The 10,575-nt window shown below is 41.0% G+C and overlaps 1 protein-coding gene across 1 annotated transcript; it reads left to right on the top strand.

The window, feature by feature from the left end:
- The first annotated feature begins 4,559 nt into the window (after window positions 1–4,559).
- On the top strand, window positions 4,560–6,145 carry LOC122903960 (ribosomal oxygenase 2-like). Its single transcript, XM_044244481.1, is given in 3 exon segments — window positions 4,560–4,602; window positions 4,605–4,732; window positions 4,734–6,145. Coding segments are annotated over 3 exon segments (1,386 nt in total). The 3' UTR covers window positions 5,949–6,145.
- The last annotated feature ends 4,430 nt before the right edge of the window (window positions 6,146–10,575 follow it).

Below are 10,575 nucleotides of genomic sequence, written 5' to 3'. Positions count from 1 at the left end.
CATACCTGTAGGCATTTTTTAATGTCTCAGAGGAATTACAGTTTTAGATAGTTTTGAAAAGTGTGCTGATTTATGTTTTTAAAAGAAACTGTGTTTTAGACAGTAATTTTACTCCTAAATAAAATATTTTATTTTCACAACAGAGATATATGGAATATGCATGGGGTATGATTCCAAATAAAATGATAAAAGATTATTTCACAGTTTAAAATATTGTCAACATTTTTACCCTATCCTACTAAACTTGGGCCTGAGGCTTGCATATCATTCAGTTGTCATCTGCCCAAAATATAATCTTATCTTTCGAGACATCTGTTTAAGTGGCTAAAATGCTGAAGGACATCCAGTTATTCATTGCTATTGTTCCCAAGTTTGAAGAATAAAGGAGGAGCAAAATACCCTCCTTTAAGATAATCAGGTAGGGGCAGATTATGTACTGTGTAATTTCTAAAATGGTCTTTTTTCTCATATTTTTCATAAACCACTCACTTTAATTTCAATGCTAAGTTATTTGAGAGCTAGGATCATATTTTGGATTAAAAGTTTATCAGTAGGCACATCTGAGTGGCTCAGTGCATTAAGCATTCAACTCTTGGTTTTGGCTCAGGTCATGATATCCCAGTCATGGGATCAAGCCCCAAGTGGGGCACTGTGCTCAGTGCTCGGTGTAGAGTCTGCTTCAGATTCTTTCTCCCTCTCCCTCTTCCTCCCCGCTCCTATGTGTGCATGCACTCTCTCTCAAATAAATAAAATCTTCTAAAAAAATAAAATAAGCAAAAGTTTGTCAGTAACTCCCTAATGACTACCCACCATAATTCTTGGAAATTCTTAACTACCAAAGGTTTTGTTTAAATTACCCATCTATCAGATGTTGGTGAGGATGCAGAGAAAGGGGAACCCTCCTACACTGTTGGTGGGAATGCAGGCTTGTGCAGCCACTCTGGAAAACACTATGAAGGTTCCTCAAAAAGTTGGAAATAGGGGCTACCCTAGGACCCAGGATTGCATTATTAGGTATTTACCCTACACATACAAATGTAGTGATCTGAAGGAATGCATGTACCCAAATGTTTATAGCACCAATGTCCACAATAACCAAACAATGGAAAGAACCTAGATGCCCATCAACAGATGAATGGATAAAGAAGAGGTGGTATATATATACAATGGAATACTATGCAGCCATCAAAAATCTAAAATCTTGCCATTTGCAATGACGTGGATGGAACTAGAGGGTATTGTGCAAAGTAAAAAGTCAATAAGAGAAAGACAATTATCATATGATCTCTCTGATATGAGGAATTTGAGAGGCAAGCCAGGGAGTTGTGGGGGGTAGAGAGGGAAAAAAATGAGACAAGATGGGATTGGGAGGGAGAAAAACCATAAGAGACTCTTAATCTCACAAAACAAACCGAGGGCTGCTGGGGGGTTGGGAGGTAGGGATAGGGTGGCTGGGTTATGGACATTGGGGAGTGAATGTGCTAGAGTGAGTGCTGTGAAATTCACTGATTCACAGACCTGTACCCCTGGAGCAAATAATACAAATAATACATTATATGTTAATAAAAAATATCTGTCTATCAGTGAATCTGTTTAAGTGCATTAGAAGATAGACACATTTCTCAGCTACTCCAGGAATTTTTATTCCTAACCAATATGCCACAGCCTACGTGTGAGGAGATTGACTCAAGGCACTGGACATTTCTAGGCCACATCTGTGTGGGCTAAGGGGAAGTAAAATGAGAAAGGGCTAGCAGACCTATTGAATACAACTTTTGCCTTCTAATTCTAGGAGATGATACAGGGCCATGATGTAGCAACAGCATCCTCTGATTTACATCATTACCAACTGGGAGCAGTATAGAAACTACCTAAGATCCAAAGAGAGAAAAAAACAGTCCTTTGTTTCTTCTTCCTATACCACCACTCTTGTATTTACTAAAGATAGTTTCAGAAGAGTTAATCAATGCTCAGGAAGAAGGACAATATGCAGGTTAGTGTTATGCAGTCAGCTGAATGTCCACCAAAGTCTGTCTTGCTTTGCACATATTGCCAGGCCATATTATTCAGTCTTCTTTTCAATTACGTGTGACCATGTGGCTGGGTTCTTCACAATTCAGCTTGAAAAAGTGAGATATGGTATTTCCATAGAGTCTGCACCTTGCTTCTTTTCCCTTTGTGAAAACTGGAAACTACTAGAAGGATTAATGTGAGTAGAACAAATAATCAACACCCATCACAGCCCATAGACTTGGGACCTCTGCTTATTCATGAAGTATAAAGGAAACACCCATTCTTTCTCTACTTCTCACAAGTTCCAAATGGAAGGGGACTGATTTATCTGACCAGTGAAATTGAGTACAAGATTCACTCTCCATGACTGGATGGTGGATTTTATTCTGGATACTGTGCTATCTTCAAAGTGTTAAGTTTCTAATTAGTTTCTTCTGTTCCTAGCTAATAAATAAATATACCTGCATAAAGAGTATCAGTCTCCTTGGGAAGACCAGGAAGTCCATTTTTTTTTGGCTTCTGTTTTCCTAGACTTGGTGATTACAACATGGGCTACCACTTTCAGGGCACTGGGTAGGTGCCCTTATAAACCATGTTCTTTAGACACAACTCTTTCCAGTAGCAAGCCTCCAGTCCAGAGCAGGAAAGAGGAGCCAACTACTGAAAGCTCTTTTTTGACTTCAGACCCAAGCAAAGCTTCTGTTCAATACATGGGATTTCCTGTAATATGTTCACCAACTGATTTCTGGGTGTATTTCCCAATTTGTTTCAGAAACTTCAGAGCAAAAAAGATGTAATTGTTTGGCACCTTTATTCTCCAAATGAGAGGGCAATACCTCAAAGAAATATTACAAGGACCAATTATTATTTATTTCATTACGTTGCCTCTACTTTGAGAAATATGAATTTGAACTCATTAGGTACATGGACACTATCATTCTGCATGATATTCTAGCATGATCTGTGAACGGTGTTAAAAATGTGCTATGGCTAAGCGAGCTACCTTTTCACCACATATTCATGTGTCTTTTCGCCTATGGTGGAATGACTAAGTTAGCCAGGGTCGTTTCCCATCCCCCTACCATCTAAGTGAGGCCATGGGACTCACTCTCACCAGTGGAGCATAAGCTGGTGTGAGTAGCATCATTTCTGTGCCACACAGCTTAAGGGGTGTGCTTTCCCCATCCTTTATTTCTCCTTCTACTGACTGGAGCAGACTTTTGTGATAACCCTGGAGGCCCTGAAGATGGTGGAACACAGTACCACCAGAAGACAGAGAATCAACACCTGCTTTGAGTGCTGAGTACTAAATAAACTCTATTTGAGCCATCACACCTTTTTTAGTCTACTTGCTGTAACAGGTAGCCCACCATCATAATAGAATTAAAGCCACAATTCTACCTATAAGCAGTGGACTAAGGAACTAATCACAGATATTTTAAAAAGTCATGTCCAACCATGTTATTACAGCATTTTATGATCAAGAAGCCACTTGGAAGCAACCAAAAGGTCAAACAGAAGTCAATGAGGTAAATAAATTTATTTATGATAGACTATTTTTAGCATTTAATGTAAATTTCAATTTCAGGTCAAAGGATATAATATTAATTCTAAAAACAGCAAGCTAATACCTATGAAGTAGTTGCCACATTTCAAGCACTGTTCCAATCATTTTAATCTTTAGAAAACCCATGCTATTTGCTTTTTATGGATAAGAGAACTGAGGCACGGAGGTTAAATAACTTAACTCAGGTCACACATCCCCAATACATGAGGGAGCTAAGAAATGCATGTAAAATAATATGTGAAAATATCTATTGGATACAAAGATTAAGAGACAGAACAAAATAGATGTACATTCTTATCTCGACTATTCTGTATGAGTGGGTGTGATCAGTTGTGGGTCATTCATGTACTCATTCATTTATTCATTCATCCACCCATTCAAAAATATTTCTTGAGTGGTTGTTACTTGTCAGGTACTGCTCCTGAGAAGTACATGACATTGACTTCATAAGCCTTCAATTCAAGTAGGAGAAGTGTAAGAAACAAATAAACACGCAATATAGTGTTGACTTGAGAACGGCTGTGAAGTAAAGCCAAGAAAGGAAACAGATGGGTGATCAGGACACTCACTTTAGGAAGGATGGTCAGAAAAGGCCTGAGGGAGAAGGAAGCAGGTCACGCAGAATCCTGGGGGACAATTCTTTTCTGGGCAGAGGGAAATGAAAAAACCCCAAGGAAGGAACAAACCTGCCGTGTCTAAGTGGTTGTAATGGAATGCCGAAAGAGGACAGAGTGGGGAGAGGAGGATGGCATCGGGCAGATCTGGTCTGCACATGGCTTTGTTGGGAAGGAGTTTGGGTGGGTTTTGAGTGAAGTGCAAAGTGTGGAAGGTTGAGTTCCCTGAGATAGACACCGAAGTGGAAATGCATGGGCAGGATATTTCTGGGAAGGAATCTTATAATCTAAATCTACAGAAGAGTGAAAGAGGCGCAACAGGCCGAGCTGGGTCCATTTCCTCACTGCTTTGTCTTGAGGACGCAATGATGCCAAAGAAAGCAAAGCCCACAGGGAAGGGGAAGGAAAAGGTAAGCAGTTGAAGATGGAGGCAGCTGGTGGACCCTGCTCCACTTTGAATTTTGAAAGCCCCAGTGATCTCTTTGAAAGTTTAATCTCCCCCATCAAGACAGAGATCTTCTTCAAGGAATTCTGGGAGAAAGAAGCCCCTTCTCATTCAGAGAGATGACCCTATAGTGGCCACGTATTACCAGTCTCTGTTCAGGCTGTCAGATCTGAAGATTCTCTGCAGCCGGGGTATGTACTATGGAAGAGACGTGAATGTTTGCCGCTGTGTCAACGGGAAGAAGAGGGTTTTAAATAAAGATGGCAAAGTGCACTTCCTTCAGCTGAGAAAAGATTTTGACCAGAAAAGGGCAACAATTCAGTTTCACCAACCTCAGAGATTTAAGGATGAGCTTTGGAGGATCCAGGAGAAGCTAGAATGCTACTTTGGTTCCTTGGCTGGCTCGAATGTATACATAATGCCTGCAGGATCCCAGGGCCTCCCACCCCATTATGATGATGTGGAGGTCTTCATCCTGCAGCTAGAAGGAGAGAAACACTGGCGTCTCTACCATCCGACTGTGCCCTTGGCCCGGGAGTACAGCGTGGAGTCCGAGAACAGGATTGGGAGGCCGACCCACGAGTTCACGTTGAAGCCAGGTGATTTCCTGTACTTTCCCAGAGGGACCATTCATCAGGCGGACACTCCTCCAGGGCTGGCCCACTCCACTCACGTGACCATCAGCACCTACCAGAACAATTCGTGGGGAGATTTCCTTTTGGACACCATTTTGGGGCTTGTATTCGACACTGCCAAGGAAGATCTGGAGTTCCAGGCTGGCATACCCCGGCAGCTGCTCCTGCAGGTGGACACCACGGCTGTTGCGAGGAGAAGGTTAAGTGGCTTTCTGAGGACCCTTGCCGACTGGCTGGAGGGCACCAAAGAGCTGCTTTCAGCTGACATGAAGAAGGATTTTGTTATGAACAGACTCCCCCCTTACCATATGGGAGACCCAGCGGAGCTTTCAACACCAGGTGGACAGTTACCAAGGTTGGACAGCACAGTGAGATTGCAATTCAAAGACCACACCATCCTCACAGTAGGGCCGGATCAGGATCAATCTGATGAAACTCAGAAAAAGATGGTTTACATCTATCATTCCTTGAAGAATAGGAGAGAGACACACATGATGGGAAATGAGGAAACAGAGTCCCATGGACTTCGCTTCCCTTTATCACATATGGATGCACTGAAGCAAATTTGGGACCACTCAGCTATTTCTGTCAAGGACCTGAAACTTACCACAGATGAGGAAAAGGAAAACCTGGTGGTATCCCTCTGGACAGAATGCATAATCCAGGTAGTCTAGTGCCTTCCCAGAATCCAGGGTGTTCTGTCTCACAGATACACACATGTGCAAAGAAGAGCAATGATTGATGTGGTGCTTTGAGTCAGTCAACTGGGACTGACCTGGTCTTACAACGATTTTCCTCACCTGTGTTTCTAATAACATGAGCCATACCTGTTTCAGGGAGTTAGGCATACAGAAGAAAGGTGTCTCAGTAACAAAACCATACTTCTGGCAAACTCATTTATTCCAGTGTGGTAGAAAAGGCACAACTCCAATAAATGTATCATTGAAAGTTAAAAAAAAAAAAAAAAAGAAGAGTGAAAGAAGCAGGATTGGCAGAGGGAAAAGTTGAACCATGTTGTAGCCTATCTCACTAGAAGCACTGAAACTAAAATGACTAATACAACACAGGCTCAATATTTCTACATCATCCATCAGTGGATGCAGGTGGCCATAAGGGGGGCCTGGATGAGGTAACACTCTTCAGCAAGGCAATTCTTAAAGAGACCCAGCAGAGCGCTGTCAGCTGCCACCCATCCCAGCATCTTAGGAAATTAGTATCTCAATCCTGGGGAGGGCAGTGCAACAGAGCACCCACTCAAGGAAGCCATGGGAAAATTTTGAGCAAGGAAGTGACATGATTGGAATTATGTTTCTAAGAGTAATTCTGGCTGCTGTGAGAAATTGTTGTGGGAATAAGAGAAGCATGGAGAGTGAAATAAGTCAAGCAGAGAGAGTCAATTATCATATGGTTTCACTTATTTGTGGAGCATAACAAATAGCATGGAGGACAAGGGGCGTTAGAGAGGAGTAGGGAATTTGGGTAAATTGGAAGGGGAGGTGAACCATGAGAGACTATGGACTCTGAAAAACAGTCTGAGGGGTTTGAAGTGGCAGGGGGGGCGGTGGGAGGTTGGGGTACCAGGTGGTGGGTATTATAGAGGGCACGGCTTGCATGGAGCACTGGGTGTGGTGAAAAAATAATGAATACTGTTTTTCTGAAAATAAATAAATTGGAAAAAAAAAAAGAGAAGCATGGCGAGCAGTTTAAAGGTGAGAGGCCACTTTGAGCTTCTGCTCTGGCACATCCTAAAAAATAAACCAGGAAACAGCGTGAAGCCTCATAGGCAACCAGAGACATTTTTTTTCCGAGCATTTTCTTTTTTAAAAACTTATTCATTTATCCTAGACACAGAGAGAGAGTGAGTGCACCTGCATGAGCGTGAGCCAGGGCGAGGTGGGCAGAGAGAAAGGGTGTCCTAAGGCAGACTCCCCACCGAGCATGGAGCCAACACAGGACCCCAAGATCATGACCTGAGCCGAAACCAAGAGTCCACTGCTCCACCGACTGAGCCACCCAGGCAGCCCAGCAATTTCTTGATTAGTCGTATCAGAGAATCAGAGCATCCTCTGAAGGATTCAGTTATACGTTTGACATGAGCAACAACATCTGAAGAAAGTTACATGGATCTCAGGAGGCACCATCAGTTCCACTTCAGAGTGAGAAAATTGCATAATCACTTTCTACAACTGGAAAATAAATTGGCTCAGAATACTGACGATCTTAAAAAGAAGAACCTGAAAGGTAAGGGTGACTTTGCTATATCTCATTAAGAAAGGTGGGAAAAGGTGTGTCTGTTAATTGAAATTGACAATACAGACAAAACAGGAAATGTGGGTTTTCCCCACCCTGTGGAGGAACTGTCTTTCATCCAGGCTACAGAAAACTTTACTGCAATAAACACAGCAATAGATATATAAGTGCAAAATGCTAGACCAAAAATTAATGTGAATCCATCTGCTATATGAACTTATCAGGTCATAGATTTAATTAGTCAATAATTTGCCAATTTAAATCTTAAAATATCTCTCATCAAGAGAGGAAAAAATGAAACAAAATGAAACCAGAGAGAGAGACAAACCATAAGAGACTCTTCATCTCAGGAAACAAACTGAGGGTTGCTGTAAGGAAGGGAGGTGGAAGGGATGGTGTGGTTGAGTGACGGACAGTGGGGAGGGTATGTGCTATGATGAGTGCTGTGAATTGTGGTAAGACTGATGATTCACAGACCTGTACTCCTGAAACAAATAATATATTATATGTTAATAAAAAAAAATCTCATCAAGAAAGTGGTTCTGAAACTTTTCTGTCCCTGAGAGCCACCTTGGATGCTTGTTTAAAATGTAAGATCCGTTGGATGCTTGTTTAAAATGTAAGATCCGTTGGAGCTTAAGCTCAGTTGGTTAAGCATCTGCCTTCAGCTCAGTGTGATCCCAGGTCCTGGAATCAAACCCCACATCAGGCTCCCTGTTTAGCGGGGAGTCTGCTCTCCCTCTGTACCACGCCCAACTTGTGTATGTTTTCTCTCTTGTTCTGTTCTCCCTCTCAAATAAACAAATAAATAATCTTTAGAATAAAAAATAAAAATAAATAAAATGCAGACTCCAGGCTTCAACCCTGACCACTTGACACAGGTCTAGTGTAGCTCAAACACCCAGGAGGATTCTGATGGAGGTGGTTGATGGGGAATCTTCAAGAAACTGTCTAAGAGACCATTCACCAAAAGCAGAGGGCAACTAGCATTCTAATGTGGTCAGGTTATCTTGGTAAGTAGAGCAATGATATGTAGTCGCAAATGGATTTATGATCATTGTCACCATAAATATCCGCTGCCCAGCACAGTTGTATGTCACCTTTCAACATGCCTGAATTTAAAATAGCCACAATATCCTGTAAACCCAAGTTCATAATGTTAGTGCCAGAAAATAGCTCAGCTGAAATCCATTAGCCAAAGGAAGTGCCACAGACAAAAATCACAGGAAGACAGGTAATCACTTGTACTTATCACCACATCTGCTACATTACATAAGAAAGTTTTGGGTTCACACCCAAAGTGAAAGAAAAACTTAAAATCCCATAAATAATACATTGAAGAGAGCAGAGTTTTCTAATGCAGTATCTGGAGAGGCCCCGCTAAGATAAAAGGCTCTGTTCAGTGTTTATCTTGCTGGCAGAAAACAAGGCAGGCAGTGAGGCAGACTTGTAATTGACCCAAAACTGTGTATGAGAAATGAACCAAGGAGAGTATGGATCTAAAAGCTTCGTAATAGAAAGAGTGCAGTAAAATAAAAGTCCAGCAAATCTGCATTCAAGTGATATGAAAACATGTTTGATTCAATATACTGATGCACTGAATTTGTATGAAATTTGACTTTTCATCCTAGGTATTTGGCAAGGTACAAAAATAAATTTGAGGTTATAGTTTTAGCGTCCTCTTTCTCTGAGACATGCTAAAGGATACAATTAACCAGAACATCTGGTTACAAGCTTGATTGGACCCTCTAGGAAGCCAGTACATTCCACCACTAAGCCTAGAAGCTGAAATCTATAATAAATACTGAATTTGTAAGCCAAGATGCTTGTTAATTCTGATCAACAGTCTTCTGATAAGACCATACTATTAGTTTTAGAGCATCTCTTTGAAGATTCTTATGTGAACAGATATTTAAAACTGCCTTATGACCAAAGTCTTATTATCAAACATAAAAAGAAGAGATTGTTATTTGATAAAAAGCCGATATAGAAAATTACATTTAGTATAAGATAATTAATTCTTAATTATTTATAAGAAGCAAGAAATAAAACAGAACAATAATAGTTAACACTTGACTTTAATATTTATAATATCATATAGATTTTTTTTCATCAACTGTTTTCTCTTGGAAAAAAATACATTAAGATGTGCTTTGCTCTTCTATCCTGAGCACATTCACAATGAATAGGGATTGGCCCAGAGAAGAAGGCATCAGGATAAATCATGCTGAAATTTAAAGCTTACCCTTGATAATCTGGAATCATAATATGAATGTTAAATATAGAACTTTCAATTCCATCTTTGATAGAGTAACTAGGAGGTTTGCCCTCCCACAATAATAACTATAAGCTAGACAAAATATATGAGGCAATTGCTTTCGGGCATTGAAAAACAGGCAGCACAGAACTGTGATCCCTGAGGGAAGGAAAACACACAAAAGAAGTTTCAGAATCACCCAATTTTCTGCCTGGGGGCAAATTCCTTCTGGGGCAGAGAGGTGGAACCCAAGCAAACCCTAGTGTCAATGAACTGAGATGAGCAGAACATACTAGACTGCTGAGGCAGCTGGAATTTGCAGGGCAGGTTATTAGAAAAACTCAAAGGGTCACTCCATACATCTGCAGAAACCTTGAGTCCTGGCCCCAGGGCTGTGCTATGGATCTCAGGGTATAGCGGTGAAGCAAGGCTCAGGTGCCTTGGGACTGATACCGTATGGTTGACTTCAGAGGTTCAGAGCGCTGAGAAACACTAAGGTTCCTGTCCAATCAGAGTAGCATTTCCTTGCTGAGCAAACATGCATTTGAGTTAGACAGGTGCCTTAGGACAAAGTTCAAAACAAATCAAGTCAACCCCACACACCAGAAGGGAAATAATCAAGATTGGAACAGAGATCAATGAGATAGAAACTAGAGATATAGTAGAACACATCCATGAAACTAGAAGCTGGTTTTTTGAAAGAATCAATAAAATCGACAAACCATTGGCCAAACCAATCCAAAAGAAAAGAGAGAGGACCCATATTAATAAAATTATTAATGAAAAGGGAGAGA

The sequence above is a fragment of the Neovison vison genome, chromosome 4 (genome assembly GCF_020171115.1).
Source record: "Neovison vison isolate M4711 chromosome 4, ASM_NN_V1, whole genome shotgun sequence".
Lineage (NCBI taxonomy): Eukaryota > Metazoa > Chordata > Mammalia > Carnivora > Mustelidae > Neogale > Neogale vison.
This window is presented reverse-complemented; position numbering and strand designations above follow the sequence as displayed.